At 46.4% G+C, this 22,346-nt stretch overlaps 1 protein-coding gene across 1 annotated transcript in view; it reads right to left on the reverse strand.

Moving 5' to 3' along the window:
* Nucleotides 1-6,698: 6,698 nt before the first annotated feature.
* Nucleotides 6,699-22,346, reverse strand: part of raph1a (Ras association (RalGDS/AF-6) and pleckstrin homology domains 1a) — a gene marked incomplete at its 5' end in the record, with an annotated part of 42,178 nt that continues 26,530 nt past the window's right edge. Inside the window, 9 exons of the mRNA XM_079253784.1 lie at nt 6,699-9,369; nt 12,225-12,355; nt 13,526-13,646; nt 13,965-14,063; nt 14,154-14,264; nt 14,344-14,487; nt 14,557-14,622; nt 14,710-14,831; nt 20,510-20,594. Coding sequence (XP_079109910.1) covers nt 7,087-9,369; nt 12,225-12,355; nt 13,526-13,646; nt 13,965-14,063; nt 14,154-14,264; nt 14,344-14,487; nt 14,557-14,622; nt 14,710-14,831; nt 20,510-20,594 — 3,162 coding nt within the window. The 3' untranslated portion in view covers nt 6,699-7,086. The remainder of the gene's footprint in view (nt 9,370-12,224; nt 12,356-13,525; nt 13,647-13,964; nt 14,064-14,153; nt 14,265-14,343; nt 14,488-14,556; nt 14,623-14,709; nt 14,832-20,509; nt 20,595-22,346) is intronic.

Below are 22,346 nucleotides of genomic sequence, written 5' to 3' on the forward strand. Positions count from 1 at the left end.
TCTTGTCATGCTGGGGAGATGTGGCTTCACAGAAAAAAGAAAAAAGTGAAGAGGTGTTCTTGTGCTTTTCTGTGCTGGCATGTCGACCTTTGCTGCTTACATCCACATCACAGCAACATGGCGTACAACGTGCATGACGGTCATCCTTCCTGCTTTCGGAGATTAACCCATTTTCCTTTGTCCATTCGGGATTCGTCTTTCGTTCAGGCATTTTGGTGTTCTGCAGGTGGACAGTGTGGGTTCACTTGGCCTACCTGACCTCAAGTCAACTATGTGACCAATTTATCCATCGACTTATGAGATGTTAGATAATAATTTCACGCCGATTTCATCCAATTATCGGGCACAAATACATCTTAAGGGGTTGTTATTAGAGACCTAAATGAGATGAAGGGGGAAAAAAAAACAAAAAACAAACAAACCGATTATCTTAAAAGGACAAATAGGCGTCCGTCTCAAGGCTGTGCGGAGGGCGGACAGGTCCATAAAAACCGGACTGTCTGTCTCAGAGCCGGACGTTTGGCCAGATAACAGATCCATAGATTAAACCATTACGGCGCCAGGGGTGTGTGTGCATATGGGCAATATTACTTTTTGTTACAATATTACTTTTTAAACCAGGTAGTTTGTAGTTTCTACACTTTTAGTTTGTTTTTATTTTAACATGTACACTAAAAGATAAAAACCAAAGTTTAGGGGTGCTTTGCTTCAGCAGCCCCTAAAATGGGCTAAAATGCCTACGGTTTACAACCACCCACAAACACCAGAAGAAGAAAACCTTAAAGCGGTTCTATGACGCTATGTCTAGCTTTCTACAGCGTTATACTGTTGAATACTCAGACATGAGCGGCGCCGTTTATCACCGAAACACGTTTGAGTTTTTTACTCTACGTCTGAGGAATCCAGCAGAAGGAAAAACCTGACAACTTAGTTTGATTTGAACTGTTTTATTCAGAATGCAACAGCAAGAGCAGCCACCTGCGCTGCCGGGTATCCTTGAGCAAGACATTTTAAGACCTTGAACCGTTTCAGACCATTAGATGTTGAATGTCGCTGAAACGCACCATGACGGTGGAGCACGTCTGGTCCTGCAGGACGGTGGATCCTCGGGCTGACCAATCACACATCATCACACAACCCATTTGGATGTTCACATGTTGAAAACAAATCAACGTAATTCAGAAAGATTTACAGTTAAAACTGGTGCAATGGGTGAAGTTTCAGCTGCTGCTGTGGCGGCGACGCCACAACACTTCAGGTTCAGGAAAGCAACAGCAAGTAGAAACATGAACAGCTGCATGTGTGAAATGTAAGGATAAGAACTTGTCTGAACTGATCTGGAGAACGTTGTTTGTCTGAAGGACGCTCAGATGGAGCAGCAGGTGTATCGGACGTGAACTCATGTCTACCAGATGGCCTGTTTTCCTGCGGAGCAGCTCGAGCTGAATCTTCTTCGTAGCTTTTACATGACAGAGCTCCTACTTTTTGGGATTTTTCACTGACAGTCTGGAAGCTCAGAAGCTGCTCAGGTTGTACAGAGATGGAGCTGCCTGGTTCCTGGACAGGAAGGCTTCTAATGAAAGAGGAATTCCTGCGGGACTCGGGACAGACTGACAGAACATGGAATTACAAATGGATTTAAATGCGTCTTTATGGACATCTTAGCCCGATTCATCCCTGGAACCTTCCTGTCCTGTTGACCCTGTGAGCTACTGAAAACCATCAGATCCCGACAAAGTCCCTCCACGCAGACTGAAGACAATGTAATGTGCACGCCAGGCTTGTAGCGGAACGTGGATCCACATCAGACCTGAAGACATAACTGGTTTGTAGTCAAGGTAATATCTGCGCGTTTGCCAGAAAAAGCTGAATTTGCCTTAAAAGACTAAAAACTTGACTAAATTCAGCTGCAGCACAAACAGAACATGGAGGTCCACCATTATTGCTGCTGCAACACAGTTTGCAGGTGTAGACAGCCCTAGTGGATATACTGGAATCCAGTAGCATTTACCATGATGCCATCAAGCACATGGTAGTAACATGTTCTGCTACAGAGGCTGGAACATGTTACTGGGATTAAAGGGATTAGACTGGTTCCAGTCAGATTTATCTGATAGATTTCAGTTTGTAAATGTAAATGATGAGTCTTCCTCACACACCAGGGAAAGTCATGGTGTGTATCAGGGTTCTGTACTTGGACCAATACTTTTCACATTATCCATGCTTTCCTTAGGAAATATTATCAGGCAGCATGGTATAAACTTCTATGCAGATGATACTCAGATCTACCTCCATGAAGCCTGATGGAACCAATCAGGTTAGAAACAAAGATGTCTTACAGACATTAAGACCTGGAAGACTGACATCTGTCTAGCTGTGGAAATACTCTGAATAGGGTTACCTTGGCTTCCTGTACCACGCTGAGGAACCGTGGAGGTTCTGGACCAGGATCTGGCTTTACATCCTTTACATGTGAAACCGGTTTCTTCGACTGTCTTGGAGTTATGCAGAAAACTAGTCCATGGATTGGTCAGTCAAAGATTGGACTGGTGCAGAAGCAGTTCCATTCTTTCCCACCAGTACACCTCCCTCTCAGAATACTGGTTTACTTGTAGTTCTTCAAGGTTAACATGGGACGCAGTACCAGGTTCCAGTTTGGCTTCAGTATACAGACACCCTCTCTGCCTTTTAAAAGTGTTTCTTTTCATGATAAATCTTATAGCTAAGGCTGGCTTGATGACCCTTAGCCCCCCTTTAGCCCTGCTGCTATAGGCCACGGCTGCTGGGGGACATCCCATCCCGTCCTGTCCATCCTCCACAGGGACCCTCCCTGGATTTGGTCTGGAAGTTTTCCTCTACTTGTGGAGCGCAGGATGGAGGATTGAATCAAGCGGAAGGTTCGATGCTGTGACCTTTTTTATGAAAATGTTTATTTAAACAGTAAAATGAGACTGAAGTGGATCATCTCATGGATTTACTTTAACTGGGTTATAACTGGACACTGGTGAATGGGACTGAATCCTCTAAAGAGCTTTACACATCAAGCTGAACTGAATTTAGGACAGATAGAGTGAATAAAAATGATTTTACTATTTGAATCCTTGAGAACGATGTAAGTATGGATCTTTGGATGCTCCTTAAAGCCAGATAATAAAGCAGAGTGTCGACCAGGGTGGAGGTAGAAGCTGCTGCCCAACAGGAGAACAGAGGTTTTCACATCCATACTGAGGCGACATCATCACGCCAGTCAAAGCTTTAAGATTTGTTTTAATCATACGACGTCCTGAGCAAGCGCCATCTGAGGACAGATTGGTCTGTCCAAAGTCTCCTTCAGTCTCTGGAACTGAAGCTCTGAGTGTTGGTTGGTTTAATGAGACATTCAGGCCTCGTAAGGAGCGTTTATTCGGACGAAGATGGCTGCAGGTTACAGATGTTGAGCAGTCTGACACTGCAGCAGCTTGTTTTTCAGGCACTTGTTCCGTCTCTACAGACACACAACCGTAAAAACTAGCTAGCAAAGAGACTGAGCAGCATTACTGTGACAAACACACGATGGGTTTATTAACCAGTTCCATGCAGCTGATTAGTTGAGTCACTAGCGGTTAACTAAATGAATTACCAGCTAGTTGAACAACAGTGTGATGAAGTCTGACAGAAGGCTGAGCTCAGATTTAAGGAGGTTTTGCTTAGATGTGTGCTTCAGACTCAAACAGACGTTTAAATGTGAAGGAAGTGCATGATGGGAAAATGGAATGGGTCATACTGGTTTCAAACCCGGCCTAGATAATTTGTATGGAATATTCTTGCTTTACTTGTTTTTGGGGTTTTTTTGGGGGGGGGGGTTTAACAAACATATACACATTCGCCTATTTAATGGTCTAAATTTGCTGCAGGTAGAATTTGAGGGACAAACTATCCAGGTGGCGCCCGTCACCTTGGGAGTCAGAATGGTGGGAAGTGGCCAGGACCAACGCTGCAGGACCACCATGAGGGAACAGATCCAGTCCTCATTTCACCAATGTCTGCTGCAGACCTCGGGAGTCAGTCTCATCGAAAAATCAAATGTCAGGAATTATTTTATGCATCACAATTTTAAAATCTATGTTTTATAACAAAAAAAAAATTCAAATAAATAATAATCCATAATAAAATTTGTGTAATTTTTAATGTTTTATCAATCTTTTTACTTGTCTTCTTGGGTGTTACAGCAGCAGAATGATGGTCTGGCTGCTGGGTTGTTTTTTCCTCACTGAAATCAAGAAAAGTCACGAGCAAAAATAAAGTTTTGTACATTTTGTTTTAGTCTCCAAAAATCAGCAATATTGAAGAATCGTGAGAAACACAATTTAAATCGAATCGGCAGCCAAAAAAATCTAAATCGAATCGGAACAAAAGCATATCGCCCTAGTTCTAGTAGTTAGATGCCAAGAGATGTCCAGTAATCAGCCAGCAATACCCGCCGACAACACAAAGTAAAAGCTGAAGTCTTCGGCCTCCATGTGCACCCTGATGCCAAAACCAAGTCCAATCCCCCAATGGAAAGTTAGACCAAGGATCTATGAACCGTGGACCAGAATAACAAGGACCAACTGCATAGATCCAGAGTCAAACCACCCACTGGGTCTCAGTTTGTCTGCTGATGGACTTGCTGGGGGAAACTACTAGAAGCTTGTTTTGGGAGGCCTCAAAGGAAGCGTCGCAGTTTCTTCTTCACTTGGGATGGGTGGATGTCTGAGCGAGCCAAATTAAACTCAGACTTTCTGACAAAGCTTGAGATGAGAAGTTCCAACCTAAAGACAGGTTTCTACAGGCCTGTCGGTACGGGTCTGTCGGTACGGGTCTGTCGGTACGGATCTGTCGGTACGGGCCTGTCGGTACGGGTCTGTCGGTACGGGTCTGTCGGTACGGGTCTGTCGGTACGGGTCTGTCGGTATGGATCTGTTGGTACGGGTCTGTCGGTACGGGTCTGTCGGTACGGGTCTGTCGGTACGGGTCTGTCGGTATGGATCTGTTGGTACGGGTCTGTCGGTACGGGTCTGTCGGTATGGATCTGTCGGTACGGGTCTGTCGGTACGGGTCTGTCGGTACGGGTCTGTCGGTACGGGTCTGTCGGTACGGATCTGTCGGTACGGGTCTGTCGGTACGGATCTGTCGGTACGGATCTGTCGGTACGGGTCTGTCGGTGCGGGCCTGTCGGTACGGATCTGTCGGTACGGGTCTGTCGGTACGGGTCTGTTGCTACAGGCCTGTCGGTACGGGCCATTCGGTGCGGGCCTGTCGGTACGGGTCTGTCGGTGCGGGCCTGTCGGTACGGGTCTGTCGGTGCGGGCCATTCGGTACGGGCCATTCGGTACGGGTCTGTCGGTACGGGTCATTCGGTACGGGTCTGTCGGTACGGGTCATTCGGTACGGGCCTGTCGGTACGGGTCATTCGGTACGGGTCTGTCGGTACGGGTCTGTCGGTATGGATCTGTCGGTACGGGTCTGTCGGTACGGGTCTGTCGGTACGGGTCTGTCAGTATGGATCTGTTGGTACGGGTCTGTTGGTACGGGTCTGTTGGTACGGGTCTGTCGGTACGGGTCTGTCGGTACGGGTCTGTCGGTACGGGTCTGTTGGTACGGGTCTGTTGGTACGGGTCTGTCGGTACGGGTCTGTCGGTGCGGGCCTGTCGGTACGGGTCTGTCGGTGCGGGCCATTCGGTACGGGCCATTCGGTACGGGCCATTCGGTACGGGCCTGTTGGTACGGGTCTGTTGGTACGGGTCTGTCGGTACGGATCTGTCGGTACGGGTCTGTCGGTACGGATCTGTCGGTACGGGTCTGTCGGTACGGGCCATTCGGTACGGGTCTGTTGCTACAGGCCTGTCGGTACGGGCCATTCGGTACGGGCCTGTCGGTGCGGGCCATTCGGTACGGGTCTGTCGGTACAGGTCATTCGGTACGGGCCTGTCGGTACGGGTCATTCGGTACGGGCCTGTCGGTACGGGCCTGTCGGTACGTCCAACAGACATGCACTTCAGCTATGAGATAAATAACTGGTTGCGAGGGGTCTTTATATGGACGTATTGAGTGTCCAGTGAGTTTTATTGAGTTTAACATTCTGTACAACGAATCAGGATTGAAGACATGATTCTGGTTGCCAGGCAACCCCAGCTGGCTTTTTTCAGAAATACAGTGGAACACATTATTGTTGACTTCCTACATAAAAAACCACAAACTGAAGGTTCTAGAAGGTTGAAGACGAGGTTCCTCTGACTCCCTGATCAGGACTTTCCAGTTGATTTTTTCCAATTTGTGACTCAGAAATTCTGACCTCCAAGTTCAGACGGAACACGCCAACGGGATGGACAGGTTGATGTGCAAACTGTGTTCTCATGAGGCTTACAGAAGGAAGGGAAGACATGAAGACTGGTTCAGAGTTTTGCACGTTGCAGGGCAGCTTTACTGGCTGAGTTTCATACCTGTTCTATCAATGTGACTGGCAGCAGTAAGCGACCAATCAACAATGAAGCCCCGCGTGACGAAGTCTTCCATACAAAAGCTGCTCGATTTAAAAGAATTATAATATTTTCAGTATTAAATAATCTTATATAAAAACACACAAAAAAAAGGTTGAAATAAATGGCAATGCTCCTTCTAGGATCGCCAGCCCCCCCCCCCCCCCCCCCCCCAGACCCTCAGTTCTTCTCGGTAGGTCCTTCCTGGCTCGGTGGTGCTCCTTCCTTCGCACGGCTCCATGCAGTACCGCTTATTCCGCAGCTACATGTCTCTGCTGCTGCTGTCCACACAGTCTTACGATGTTTCAATGCAAGGCTGCACATATGAAAAAAGCTGGACAGGGTCCGTTTTCCCGGCTTGCTTAATATTTACATATATATATATATATTTTACTCATGTTGGATTAAACGTACTGGTAATGATGAGCTTAATATCAACAATCATAATCTGAGATTAAGCGTAAGAAACTTGCTACTTGCTTGGGATCCAGGGGTAGACGTTACAGGATGAAGACAGAGACACAAGCTGAGACACGTCTGCAGGAATGAGGACATCTGATTGGTCAGTTTTTATGCTGCAGTCGTTGTCCTACCACTCGCTGGTCAGTTTGGTGTTTTGGTCCCGTTTTGGAGGCGCTGGAGGCGGGCCTCGCCGCAGCGTTGCATAGCCTGAGATGTTGGTATGTTTGGTGGAGTGGGAGTGTGTGTGGTGGCGGGACAAGGTTTGGGAGTGTCCTCGGACACCCTGCTGCTGCTGCAGGAGCTCCGGCGGGGGAGGTGGAAGGAGCGCCATGTCGTCCATGGTGCCCGCAGGCTCCATCTTAGAGGAGGAGAACAGGGTGGAGGATGTGAGCGAGCCGTGGCGCGACACCGACTTCCTTTTTAGAGTGCGGTTGAGGTCTTCTAGAAAGTGAGGCTTGAGCGCCAGAGATCCCGGTCCTGGTAGTTTTGGGGAGGTGGGGGGGATGGGGGAGGGTGAGGAAGAGTAAGAAGACTGGACAGGAGGGGGAGTCTGAGACGTGGGGGGCGGTGAGATTGCGTTGTCGTATTGGGAGGTGTTGTTGCTCCGTCGGTTCAGAGCCGGCGGAGGGACCGCCCCTTTCTTCAACGAGCCCTGTTTCCATGACGACGACGACAGGGAGGAGGGCTGCATCTGCGGCTGGGGGTTGACCACGGCGACCTTGGGAGGGTGGTGGAACTCTGAGGGGTGGGGCGGGGGAGGGAAAAGCTCAGAGTCGGTGGGGGGAGGGGGGAAATAGTCAGGCGAGTCCAGGTGAGTAGGCTGGGAGGGTGGGGGCGGGGGAGGAGGGGATGGGAACTCGGCGCCCTGATGGTGCTGGCCCGTTTGCAGCCCCTGCAGCGCCAGCGGCAGGTTGGCCAGGTTCAGCTTCCCCGGCTTGGGGAGGGGGGCCGGGAGGGCAGAGGAGTCTTTAGAAGGAGAACCCGTCGCTGACGAGGAGCTTGAGGACGTTCCCGTCTGAGGAACTTGGCCAAATTTACTCACCAGGCTCTCCACCTTCTTGGGCCTCTCGTCGTCCCGGATGGAGGAGGCTCTCTGTGGGGCGGGTGGAGGCCCCCGTTTACTGGATCCTGTGGATGAGGTGGAAGGTGACTTCTTGATGGGGGAGCCATTCTTGGAGGAGGAAGATGAGGATGGAGGAGGAGGGAGATCTCCTATGGAGCCGTCAGAGGGAGGCGGTGGAAACTCCGGGGACGGAGGAGCCACGGCGCCTCCCGGCTGCCACTTGGGCTTGGCTTTCACCGCGGGAGGAGACTGAGGAGTGCCGGAGGCGGGCAGAGAGGAGGAGTTTCCTGGGAACTGGTTGACGATCTGTTTGACCAGAGAGGAGGTTGCCGCCGCTATGGATACAGATGAGGAGGAGGAAGAAGGAGAGATGGCGAGGTTTTTGGAAGAGAGGCTGTGCTGCTTGGGCAGGGTGGGAGGCGGCTGGTTTGGGGAGTGTCCTGTTGAGAAACTCTGCTGCTTCTTTACTGGTCCGTGTCCCACAGGCTGCGTTGGAGACACTGGGGAGAAGGCGATGGGAAGCGAGGACGGACCCGAGGGTTTGGGGGCAGTTTGAGGGGGAAACCCTCCTGAGAAGGTTTTGGGAGGTGCAGGAGGAGGCGCGTTGGGAGACAGAGGTCGTAGAACATGCAGGGTGGCTGGAGGGGAGAGTTCGGCTGGGGGAGGTGGGGGGGAGGTTTGCTCAGATGCTGCCAGGCTGAAGTCATAAACCATGTTGGGAAACTTCTGCGACAGGAACTGCTGGAGGCCAGCATTGGAGAGCTGAGGGCAGGAGCCGGGCGTCGTCTCAGGAGGCGGGGGAGGTGGCAGCCCGTTGCTCTCTATGCTCTCTGGAGGAGGGGGGAGGTCCTGCACCTCCTCTTCTGGTGGGGGTGGTGGTGGGAGAGCGGAGGGGCTCGATGGACCAAACTTGAGTGCAGCCATGGCGGATCCAGGGGCTGGTGCTGTGGGGGGAGGAGGAGGTGGAGGAGATGGGGGGAGGGGAGATGGAGGGGAGGTGCTGTAGGCAGGGAGGGTGTTGTAGTTCGATTTGGTAGATGGAAGGGGGAGGGAGGGTGGGACAGCACCACCAGCCGGCTGTGGCCTGGACTGGTTCTGGTTCTGCAGGCGAGCTAGCGTGCTGTACTTAACATAGGAGGGGGTGGGCGCTGCTGCACTGAGGACGGGTGGAGGCGGCGAGGGCGGCGAGGGCGGCGAGGGCGGCGAGGGCGAGTAGTCCTCGGATGGGACAAGACCTTCGGCGTAGCTGCTTCGTGAGGGCGGGGTCTGAGAGAGGGGGAGGGTCTGGGAGGGGAGGGTGGGTATCTGTAGTGGGATGGGCCTACTGATCGGGTCCATCCTCATCATCTGCAAACAGGAGGAAGATGGAGAGAACAGGAAGGAAGAAAAACACAGAAGAAGTTAAAGTTTACTCTCCTGGTCTGGAAGAGATCCGTCCGCCGAGCTGCTTTTAAACCGATACGTACTGTCCACGTCGCGCTCTGATTGGACGTAACAAACTGGTGGGGGGGTTAGGGCTACCTGTCCAGGTGTCCCGCCTCTCAGACAGGCTACCTGTCCAGGTGTCCCGCCTCTCAGACAGGCTACCTGTCCAGGTGTCCCGCCTCTCAGACAGGCTACCTGTCCAGGTGTCCCACCTCTCAGACAGGCTACCTGTCCAGGTGTCCCGCCTCTCAGACAGGCTACCTGTCCAGGTGTCCCGCCTCTCAGACAGGCTACCTGTCCAGGTGTCCCGCCTCTCAGACAGGCTACCTGTCCAGGTGTCCCGCCTCTCAGACAGGCTACCTGTCCAGGTGTCCCGCCTCTCAGACAGGCTACCTGTCCAGGTGTCCCGCCTCTCAGACAGGCTACCTGTCCAGGTGTCCCGCCTCTCAGACAGGCTACCTGTCCAGGTGTCCCGCCTCTCAGACAGGCTACCTGTCCAGGTGTCCCGCCTCTCAGACAGGCTACCTGTCCAGGTGTCCCGCCTCTCGCCCAGTAACTGCTGGGAAAGGCTCGCAGTAACCCTGATGGAAACGGTATCTTTACATTCCATCATCAGATATGAACTCATGATGCGTCCAGTTTAGCAGGTTTAGTGTTTCCACTCATCAGTCAGACCCGGTTAGGCTGTGTTAAATACTCCTGCATGCTCCCGTCAAACGTGCCGTTAACAGAAACGTCTTCTGAACCCTCAAACCAAGAAGCATCCAAAGGTTAAATGTAAAGTGAAAAATGCTGGTCACATAGCAGACATTCATCACAGCACAAGCTTGGAAAGACAACCAACAGGTCAGCTGCAGCTAATAAAAACCAGATCAACGAGAATCTGAAGTCTCACGTCTAAAACGGGAAAACCTTCTTATTGAGGTGCTGTTTGAAAGTTAACTGGCCATCAACTGTCTAAACAGCCTGGGAAGAGAAACTTTGTGGTTTTTGTGGTTGTGGATCAGTTTGCTGAACAAACGGGACCTGAAAGACATTTAAATCCAGGTTTCTATGATGTTTTATATGTTCAGAATCATCTCACTTCAGTTCTAATAAACTACAGTTTAGTTAAAACTGGAACAAACATCTGGTTCAGTCTGGACAAGTCCGACTTCCTGGTTCTAGTTCACACACTGGTTTTTCACTCAGGACACGTCCACATCAGCCGTTCTGATCCGAACCCAAGTCCGTTTGCTGAGAAAGTCGCTTCGTTTGGGGAAATGTCAACACGCCAAACCAATTCTGATTCGGACCAAAGAACCGGACTCGGTCTGCCTACAAACGCAGGTCTCTGTCTGTTTCAAGCGGACCAAATACAGGAAGTGGACTACAAACCAAGTCCCTTCCTGCATGTGGCGTAGCGTTGCATTGTGGGTAAATCCATAGCGATGGCGTTAAGGGTCCTCTGCCTCGTCTGGTGTTCATACTGCGTCCATTGTTGCAGTGGATTTCTGCAGGATACTTCCTGTGATGGCTGCGTCTACAGCCACACATCGGTGATATCCAAATGTATCACACATACACTCGATTTATTTTGTTCAACCAGGATTTAATTTGCAGACCAATATTATTTTTGTTAGACATTAGTTTCATGTAGAATCACAACTATTCTGAAAAAGTGTGCATTTGAGTTTATGTTGTGATGGTATGGTTTTCATTTATTTTCTTTTCCTGAGTTCCAGCAGCTCCAGTTCCTTGGCTGTGAACCAGCAGGTGGCCACAAGCTGATAGTTGGACCAAACCAGTGGCAGAGATGGGAGGGGGAAATTAGGGTTTCCTTCTGTTCATTTAGTTAGGTTTTTGTGAGTCATCCCCTTTGTCTGGTTTTGTTTGGGCTGATCAGCCACTATTTAAGTTTCCCCTTGTGTGTGATTTGTTAGGTCAGTTGGTTTCATTTTGTTGCTTGAATTACTTCTGTTACAAATTCTTTGATTATAGTTTTGTTAAATTGACCTCTTGTATAGGCCTGATTTATTCATTTATGTTAAAACAACGTTTTCTTTTTGGGTCAAAATAAAAAACCCTATTTTTTTTTACTTTAAACCTGTGCCTGACTGCTTCACTGCTCGGCCCATCACACTTGCATAAGACACAATAAAAACCCAAAACAGCCATAGTTTCACACTGCATCACACCGGGATGCAGCAGGAGACGTACTGCGATGCACCGGGAGACGCTCCCCAGGAGACGTACTGCGACGCACCGGGAGACGCTCCCCAGGAGACGTACTGCGACGCACCGGGAGACGCTCCCCAGGAGACGTACTGCGACGCACCGGGAGACGCTCCCCAGGAGACGTACTGCGACGCACCGGGAGACGTACTGTGACGCACCGGGAGACGTACTGCGACGCACCGGGAGACGCTCCCCAGGAGACGTACTGCGACGCACCGGGAGACGCTCCCCAGGAGACGTACTGCGACGCACCGGGAGACGCTCCCCAGGAGACGTACTGCGACGCACCGGGAGACGCCCCCCCCGCAATGCAGTGGGACCGAATGGGACGATAATGGTTTGATTTCAGAGTCTTGTGGACAAATGATGAGTTCACGCTGCAGCCAAACCGTCAGCATGCTCGTCACATGACTTCCTGTCTAACCTCCTCGCCCTCCTCCCGCACACAGAGGAACCACCATACGTCCCTTTGAGCGCTGCTAGGAAAACAGAGGGGATCATGGGAACTGCAGTCCTCCAGGAAAACAGGAACATGGCTCTGTGCAGGTGTGTGTTCGCACCTCTCCTTGTGTTCCTCGCCTCCAGGCGTCCGAGAAGATGGAGCTGACCACGCTCTGGGAGCGGGTGTGTCCTGATGATGTCATTTCGGAGACGCCGCTGTCCGATTGGCTGGAGTGGTTGGACTGGGACTCTGTTGTTAAAGGTAAAGATGGTTAATGATAGATTGTTTTAAAAAGATCTTTATCCATCGATTTGATGAATACTTCCTCAGCTGAACATGAAGAAATGTTTGTTCTTAAACACTGCGATGTCCCATCTACCTGGAATTTATCTCTACAGACACCTTTACTCAGGTGACAAAAAATGTAGTGTCGATACTGCGACCTAGGGTTCGTAGTGTCGATACTGCGACCGAGGGTTCGTAGTGTCGATACTGCGACCTAGGGTTCGTAGTGTCGATACTGCGACCGAGGGTTTGTAGTGTCGATACTGCGACCTAGGGTTCGTAGTGTCGATACTGCGACCTAGGGTTCGTAGTGTCGATACTGCGACCTAGGGTTCGTAGTGTCGATACTGCGACCTAGGGTTCGTAGTGTCGATACTGCGACCGAGGGTTTGTAGTGTCGATACTGCGACCGAGGGTTCGTAGAGTCGATACTGCGACCTAGGGTTCGTAGTGTCGATACTGCGACCGAGGGTTCGTAGAGTCGATACTGCGACCGAGGGTTTGTAGTGTCGATACTGCGACCGAGGGTTCGTAGAGTCGATACTGCGACCTAGGGTTCGTAGTGTCGATACTGCGACCGAGGGTTCGTAGAGTCGATACTGCGACCTAGGGTTCGTCGTGTCGATACTGCGACCTAGGGTTCGTAGTGTCGATACTGCGACCTAGGGTTCGTAGAGTCGATATTGCGACCTAGAATTTGTAGTGTCGATACTGCGACCTAGGGTTCGTAGTGTCGATACTGCGACCGAGGGTTCGTAGAGTCGATACTGCGACCTAGGGTTCGTAGTGTCGATACTGCGACCGAGGGTTCGTAGAGTCGATACTGCGACCTAGGGTTCGTCGTGTCGATACTGCGACCTAGGGTTCGTAGTGTCGATATTGCGACCTAGAGTTTGTAGTGTCGATACTGCGACCTAGGGTTCCCAGGGTCTATACTGGGATTCTGAGTATCTATAACATTGTCATCCCCTACTATCATCCAGTTCTCCTGCTTTAATCGCAGTCTGACGAGTCGGCAACACTGGTGCACTAATTAATACTGGATTTAGTCCAGAACGTTCTGAGCACCAAGAGCAGACAAACATCTAACAGTAATTATCGTTGATGATCCATGAAACCAGAGCAGAGACGGACCTGGAAGGCTGGACGAGCTGGATCCTGACTTGATAGAAGAAGACGAGAGGGACGACCAATCGTAAGCCGCCTCTGACCTCCTCGTCGCCTCCTGGAAGTTGATGTACAGCTGTTTCCCATACTGAAGGACAGACAGACGGACAGGTGAGGACGATGATGCATCAGAAATATTCTCCTGCGCTATGCTGTAACCAGTTCTCCTACTGGGAGCGGCGCTGGGGGATCAGATTTACTAACCAGCGTCGGGATACAAACCATGCAGGATGTCAGGAGCAAGTCAGTCTACTGGGATCAGACCAATAAAACCCGATGGCTGCAGTAAAACCTTCCCATGTTTCTCCGTCGCCCCGGAAACCGAACTGTCGCCCCAGAAACCGAACCGTCGCTGCGCCTCGCGCCCCGGACACGGCTAAGCTCTGCAGCGGCGCTCAGTTCGTACCTTTGCAATGCGGATGCTGTTGATCCACTGCTGGAGCGTTCTGACGTCGTCGCAGCACAGGTACTTGATGTACTGGGACTTCTTCTGGATCTGAGGGTGCTGCAGACACAAAGCAGGAAAAAGCAGACTGTTGCCACGGGAACCCAGAGGCGCTGCTGCTGCTGGCCACTAGATGGCAGAGCGGCTCACCTTCAGCACCATGCAGAAGTCTGTGGGAGCTTTGTACTTGCTCTTGTAGTCCTGACCGAGGTAGACGTTAACGTGGTCCAGCTGGAGGAAACACACCAGGTCTCTGGAGGCCTGCACACACACACAAACACACACACTCAGCTGAGCGGATCACTTTCCTCCTCCTCATGCCAACCTGCTGACACTGCACCTTGGCTTTGCCCTTGGGGACGTAGTATATGCCGGACGCTCTCAACAGGAAGTAGCGTTTCTTCCACGACTTTTTGCCGTCCTCTTTCAGCCACAGCACGCCCTCCATCTCTGGGACGGACACCGAGCTGCCCCCGAAACACTCCTGACACACACACATGGTAAATAAGGAGACGTTCCTTCAGAAGGAAGCAGGAGGATGAAGCTAACCCACCTCCAACAGGGCCTCCTTGTTCCTCTCAGCCATCTCACACGTCTCCTTCCGCCCCAGCAAATAGTTCTGCAGCAGACGGAGTGCAGGTGTGGAAAGAAGCTCGGACTTTCCTCTTGGTGTGAGAGTATTTATCTGTGTGTGTGTGTGTGTTACCTGTGGGTTTTTGAACACTGCATATTTCTCTATTCGCTCGGTGAACATCAGGCGGTTCTGACTGTCTCTGGTCCAGTTTAGCAGGTTCTCCACCAGGTTCTCGTGGTCCTCAAAGATCCGCTCTGCAGACAGAGACGCTCCAGTTCAATCCGAACTTCTGTTCACAAGGTTCTTTATTTACACCAGACCGATGCAGGTGTCGCGCTGCAGCCGCCACACACACACCTGGTCTGCTTTAAGCCCCTCACACACCGGCCGTCTGTGTGTGTAAACACACACCTGGTCTGCTTTAAGCCCCTCACACACCGGCCGTCTGTGTGTGTAAACACACACCTGGTCTGCTTTAAGCCCCTCACACACCGGCCGTCTGTGTGTGTAAACACACACCTGGTCTGCTTTAAGCCCCTCACACACCGGCCGTCTGTGTGTGTAAACACACACCTGGTCTGCTTTAAGCCCCTCACACACCGGCCGTCTGTGTGTGTAAACACACACCTGGTCTGCTTTAAGCCCCTCACACACCGGCCGTCTGTGTGTGTAAACACACACCTGGTCTGCTTTAAGCCCCTCACACACCGGCCGTCTGTGTGTGTAAACACACACCTGGTCTGCTTTAAGCCCCTCACACAACCGGCAGAAAGAACGGCCAGAAAAATTCTGGTTTTATTTTGCTCCTTATTTCTGGAATCTGCTGCAGTACACGACACGTCCAGCAGGGGACGATCAAACGGCATGACTAACCCTAGCAAACATTTAACAGCAGGAGGAGCTGATGGAGAGTCCAGTTTGTCCCTTTATTTATTATTGTTTATTAAATGTTTGTTTATCAAACGTTTGCTTATTAAATGTTTAATAAATGTTTATTAAACATTTGTTTATTAAATGACACACAGAATTAAAGACTAACTATCACATTAAAAGCAACATTTCGGCTGCATCCCATTCAGTGAAACTTCACATCCTCCAGGATGAGGCAGCTGTTTGCAAACAGAGGTAGCATCTCCTCTATCAGGTCCTCCTCCTGGAACCGGGTCGGACCACCGACTCCCTCCAGATCTGCTTTCTTTCTTGGTGTGATGGCATTAGAGAGCCGGCATGTTTCCTCCACATGAAGCATCACAGCTGCTGCGTTTCCATTGCAGCTTTTAGGAGAACTAAAACCCACCACCAGCAGCAGCCTGGTGATCCTGACGGCAGGATGGATCCATGATGTTTCCAGCAGATTCTGATCCTACCATGTGAATGTGGAGCTGAACTGGAGACTCATCAGACCAGCAATGTTTCTCCATCTTCTATTGTCCAGTTCTGGTGAGTCTGTGTGAATTGTAGCCTCAGTTTCCTGTTCTTACTGACAGGAGGGAACCCGCTGTGGTCTTCTGCTGCTGGAGACCATCTGGTTCAGAGACGATGTTCTGCAGATCTGGGTTGGAACCAGTACTGACTGGACCTATTACAATGTGTGTATTCAGTAATACATAGGAAAGTACCACAAAGTATCCGGGCCTGTTTCAGATGAGGTAAAGTACAGATGCACTACGAGCTGAAAAACAGATAAAGTAACACAAACTAAGTATCACAACTACTGGGTTTAGATGTGGAACAACTTAAATCATGATGCGAAATTATGTCCTACTCATAAAATACTAAAATACATTTTTTTAAAAATCACATATTACAAATATATGTATATAATTATACAAATGTATTTATGTAATGTAAACATGAGTATGTGTATAATTAAATGTATTTATGTAATGTAAACATGAGTATGTGTATAATTAAATGTATTTATGTAATGTAAACATGAGTATGTGTATAATTAAATGTATTTATGTAATGTAAACATGAGTATGTGTATAATTAAATGTATTTATGTAATGTAAACATGAGTATGTGTATAATTAAATGTATTTATGTAATGTAAACATGAGTATGTGTATAATTAAATGTATTTATGTCATGTAAACATGAGTATGTGTATAATTAAATGTATTTATGTAATGTAAACATGAGTATGTGTATGATTAAATGTATTTATGTAATGTAAACATAAGTATGTGTATAATTAAATGTATTTATGTAATGTAAACATAAGTATGTGTATAATTAAATGTATTTATGTAATGTAAACATGAGTATGTGTATGATTAAATGTATTTATGTAATGTAAACATAAGTATGTGTATAATTAAATGTATTTATGTAATGTAAACATGAGTATGTGTATAATTAAATGTATTTATGTCATGTAAACATGAGTATGTGTATGATTAAATGTATTTATGTAATGTAAACATAAGTATGTGTATAATTAAATGTATTTATGTCATGTAAACATGAGTATGTGTATAATTAAATGTATTTATGTCATGTAAACATGAGTATGTGTATAATTAAATGTATTTATGTACATGTAAACATGAGTATGTGTATGATTAAATGTATTTATGTAATGTAAACATAAGTATGTGTATAATTAAATGTATTTATGTCATGTAAACATGAGTATGTGTATAATTAAATGTATTTATGTCATGTAAACATGAGTATGTGTATAATTAAATGTATTTATGTAATGTAAACATGAGTATGTGTATAATTAAATGTATTTATGTACATGTAAACGTGGTTATGTGTATAATTATACGTATGTATTTATGTACATGTAAACGTGGTTATGTGTATAATTAAATGTATTTATGTCATGTAAACATGAGTATGTGTATAATTAAATGTATTTATGTAATGTAAACATGAGTATGTGTATGATTAAATGTATTTATGTAATGTAAACATAAGTATGTGTATAATTAAATGTATTTATGTAATGTAAACATGAGTATGTGTATAATTAAATGTATTTATGTAATGTAAACATGAGTATGTGTATAATTAAATGTATTTATGTAATGTAAACATAAGTATGTGTATAATTAAATGTATTTATGTCATGTAAACATGAGTATGTGTATAATTAAATGTATTTATGTAATGTAAACATGAGTATGTGTATAATTAAATGTATTTATGTACATGTAAACGTGGTTATGTGTATAATTATACGTATGTATTTATGTACATGTAAACGTGGTTATGTGTATAATTATACGTATGTATTTATGTACATGTAAACATGGGTATGTGTATAATTATACATATGTATTTATGTACATGTAAACGTGAGCATGTGTATAATTATACATATGTATTTATGTACATGTAAACGTGGTTATGTGTATAATTATACGTATGTATTTATGTACATGTAAACGTGAGCATGTGTATAATTATACATATGTATTTATGTACATGTAAACGTGGTTATGTGTATAATTATACGTATGTATTTATGTACATGTAAACGTGGTTATGTGTATAATTATACGTATGTATTTATGTACATGTAAACGTGGTTATGTGTATAATTATACGTATGTATTTATGTACATGTAAACGTGAGTATGCGTATAATGAAATGTATTTATGTACATGTAAACGTGGTTATGTGTATAATTATACATTTGTATTTATGTACATGTAAACATGGGTATGTGTATAATTATACGTATGTATTTATGTACATGTAAACGTGAGTATGCGTATAATTATACGTATGTATTTATGTACATGTAAACGTGAGTATGCGCATAATGAAATGTATTTATGTACATGTAAACATGGTTATGTGTATAATTATACGTATGTATTTATGTACATGTAAACGTGGTTATGTGTATAATTATACGTATGTATTTATGTACATGTAAACGTGGTTATGTGTATAATTATACGTATGTATTTATGTACATGTAAACGTGGTTATGTGTATAATTATACGTATGTATTTATGTACATGTAAACGTGGTTATGTGTATATTTATACGTATGTATTTATGTACATGTAAACGTGAGCATGTGTATAATTATACGTATGTATTTATGTACATGTAAACGTGGTTATGTGTATAATTATACGTATGTATTTATGTACATGTAAACGTGAGCATGTGTATAATTATACGTATGTATTTATGTACATGTAAACGTGAGTATGCGTATAATTAAATGTATTTATGTACATGTAAATGTGGTTATGTGTATAATTATACGTATGTATTTATGTACATGTAAACGTGGTTATGTGTATAATTATACGTATGTATTTATGTACATGTAAACGTGGTTATGTGTATAATTGTATGTATTTATGTACATGTAAACGTGAGCATGTGTATAATTATACGTATGTATTTATGTACATGTAAACGTGAGTATGTGTAATTACATTTGTGGAAATGATCACAAACTGATTTAAAATGTGGAAATGATCCATGTATGAAAAGAATGACCGACATGGCGGCTGCTATTTACACGGATGAGTATTTTTTTCTCTTGTTTGCATAAAGTATAGTTCAGAAACCTGAAAACCATCTGTTGGTGACTTTTCCCATAAAAGGAGCAGATAATCTGAGAATTTGTATTCTTCCTGCTCCTTCGGTGCGTTCCACCACTACTACTAAACTGTCAAACTTCAGTGATGATGACGATGATGATGATGTCATGATCAAACAGGAAGTCTGATTCATGCCAGCGGACACACACGACTGTTGCTGGTGTGTGTGTTCATCCTGCTCGTCTGCGACTCCTGTAAGGAACACGGTGCAGGTTTAAATCTCGGCCTGCAGGCAGCGTTGGACTGGGCGAACGAGCTTCACTCGGCCTTCTCTCTCTCTTTTATGACGCTGCTGCTCAGCAGAAGCCCTGAAGATGTAGGTTAGATCACACGCCTCGCTGCACCGGACCTACATTTACACCGCCACTGTGTCAGACAGTGTTAGGTTGATGCTTGCTGCACACACACTTCTCAGCCCAGAGAAGCAGCAGTGTGTGAGGACGGACGCAACGTGGCGCCACCAGTTAGTCATCCATCATGGAACATCCTCGCGTTCAGAGAAACAAACACGTGTTTCATTTCAGGTTCATGAATACAGACAACATGACTGCAACCAGCGGAGTCGCCTGATGATCTGCAGAACATCTGGCAGAGCGAAGACCCGGACACGAGGGTGGTCCCGGGTTCGTCTATCACGCCTTGTCGCACTCGGACTTTAAGACGTGTAACATTTACTCTGCACTGTTGTGTTTCCTGATTTAGATTTGTAGAATTAAATTTAATCTGAACTTGTAGATTTGATTCATACGACGCATCATAGACTGAAGGTCTAAAAGATGGGTGGAGCCTAAACCGTAGGTTTCTGAAGAGCTGAAATGAAGCTCGGTGGGCGGTTCCTACCATCACCATCTTGGCAGCGTCATGTGTGTCGTCTCGCCAGGAAAATACAAATATGGGCAAAGAGGTGGAGCTGAGAGGGGGGCTGTGAGCGTCATGGTGGATGATTGACATCGAGCGAACTCCGAGCTTTCTGTAGCTAAGAGCTAACCGAGCTAACCCGGAGATAACAGGAGCTAACCAGCTAACGGAGCTAACAGGAGCTAACCCAGAGCTAACAGGAGCTAACCAGCTAACGGAGCTAACAGGAGCTAACCGATCTAATGGAAGACGATTGTGCTCTACTCTGCCATCTTGCCAAAAGATATCAGGTACCTGTCAATCAAAATGACACGCCCCTAATAATGCAGAATTACTTCAATGCTCAGAAACACACGATGAGGATCCCTGCAAGAGTTTTTACATGATGTTGCAGATGAACAGATAAATGCCGGTAAAAACTGCCTCCTTGTCGGAGGAAATTAAAGTTCTGCAACAACCTCCTGCTGAGGTTTTAAACTATACACTCACCCATCTGCAGCTCGCTAATGGTTTCCACTAGCGACCAGTCCGGACTGTAACCACAGTGAGATTTGTCCAGCAGACTGTCCAGAACCTGAAGGACGAGAGACACTGTGACTTACTGTTGGACAGTTTACTGGATGTCCAGGCAAACGTGCTAACCCGCAGGTTTTCACAATGTTCTTACAACCTGTTAAGAGAAATTCACAGGAAATATTCCCATTTTCCTGTCTGATACCTGAGATTACGGTATCTGTTGATACCGAGTATCAATGTGATGCTTGCATCATTTTATCAGGAGGCCTATTAAATTATCATTTCAATATGATGTTAATTACAGACTATGATTAAATGGTTGAGCTTCAGTAAAACTACAGGTCATTTCCAACTTCTGATCCTGATCACATGACCTGCACTTCTGGTGGTAAACAGATAAACTACGCTAGCTTGCTGCTAGCTGCGCCGCTGCTATAGCTGGTTAGCTGCTAGCAGTTCAGCTGCTACAGCTGGCTAGTTGCTACAGCTGGCTAGCTGCAACAGCTGGCTAGTTGCTACAGCTGGCTAGCTGCTACAGCTGGCTAGCTGCTACAGCTGGCTAGCTGCAACAGTTGGCTAGTTGCTACAGCTGGCTAGCTGCTACAGCTGGCCAGCTTCTAGCGGTTTAGCTGCTACAGCTAGCTTCTCCTGTGTCTCTGGATGCTCCAGGCCGCCTGCTGACCCTGAACCATGGGATTAATGTTTTGCTGCATCAGAGCAGATACCTGGAAGCGTCTTAGCTGTGTTAGCTACACTTTGTTGCTGTTCAGCAGCAAATGTAGCTTCTCTCAGTGGAAATGTGACGATGATGGTTGGATATGTGACAGAATTAACCTTCACAATGTTGGAAATGCAGATTTGGATACAAGATTTTCAGTGTTGATGAAACGTTCCGAACTTTTTCTTTATGGTGTCAATAAACATTGTAGACATCAATGTTTCCTCACAGAAACGTTAAAACACGCAGTCATACCTCATTTCGGTCCAATTGCCATCCTGCCACCAGACATTAATAAACCTCTAATCCTGCAGGTATTGATGAACCGACATTAACACATAAGAGGTAAACTGGTTTGGTTACCAGCACCTTGCTTTCAGCCACTTAACTGAGACTGCTCTCCATATTCAGTATATATATTTCTTATTTTATATTCATATTCTTTGTGTTTTGTTAATTCAAGAAAACAATGATGACAAAACTTTTTTTTTAAAATAAGGACAATGAATTGCAAAATTGTTTGTTATAACAGTGTTTTTCAATCTTTTTTTACACAAGTTTCTCATGTTTTGAGAAAAATTTGTCATTGTTGTTGCTCAGGTTCGCGGCGCTTTTCCTGTAAGGTAACAAACTTCTCACGCTCCTTAACATCGTGGAAACCAGATTTTTTATAAAGCTGCAGGAAGTAAATCTGCCAGAATTCATCTGGAAACTTCAGGCCTGAATATCTGGCATATCGCTGTGTTAGAATCAGGATTTTCTAATCAGTAATGATGTCAAATTGCTAACATAATGCTAATGCTAAATGTTAGCCAAACAGTGACATAACGTGGAACCGACTCAAAACAATGACCACGATTAGGTAACTTCCTGTGTCTGCGTGTAGTGCTGGGCGGGAAAAAAAGAAATGATTCAGTTTCTGTGGTAATAAACGGCGTTTAGAAAGAAACACTCGCCAACTGCTATCCCAGGATCGTTGGTATTTTCGATGCCGGTATTATTGTATCGTATCGCATTGTATCACATCGTATCGCATCGTATTGCATCGTATCGCATCGTATCGCATCGCATCGTACCGCATCGTATCTTACC

This window comes from Telmatherina bonti (assembly GCF_933228915.1).
Source record: "Telmatherina bonti genome assembly, chromosome: 15".
Lineage (NCBI taxonomy): Eukaryota > Metazoa > Chordata > Actinopteri > Atheriniformes > Telmatherinidae > Telmatherina > Telmatherina bonti.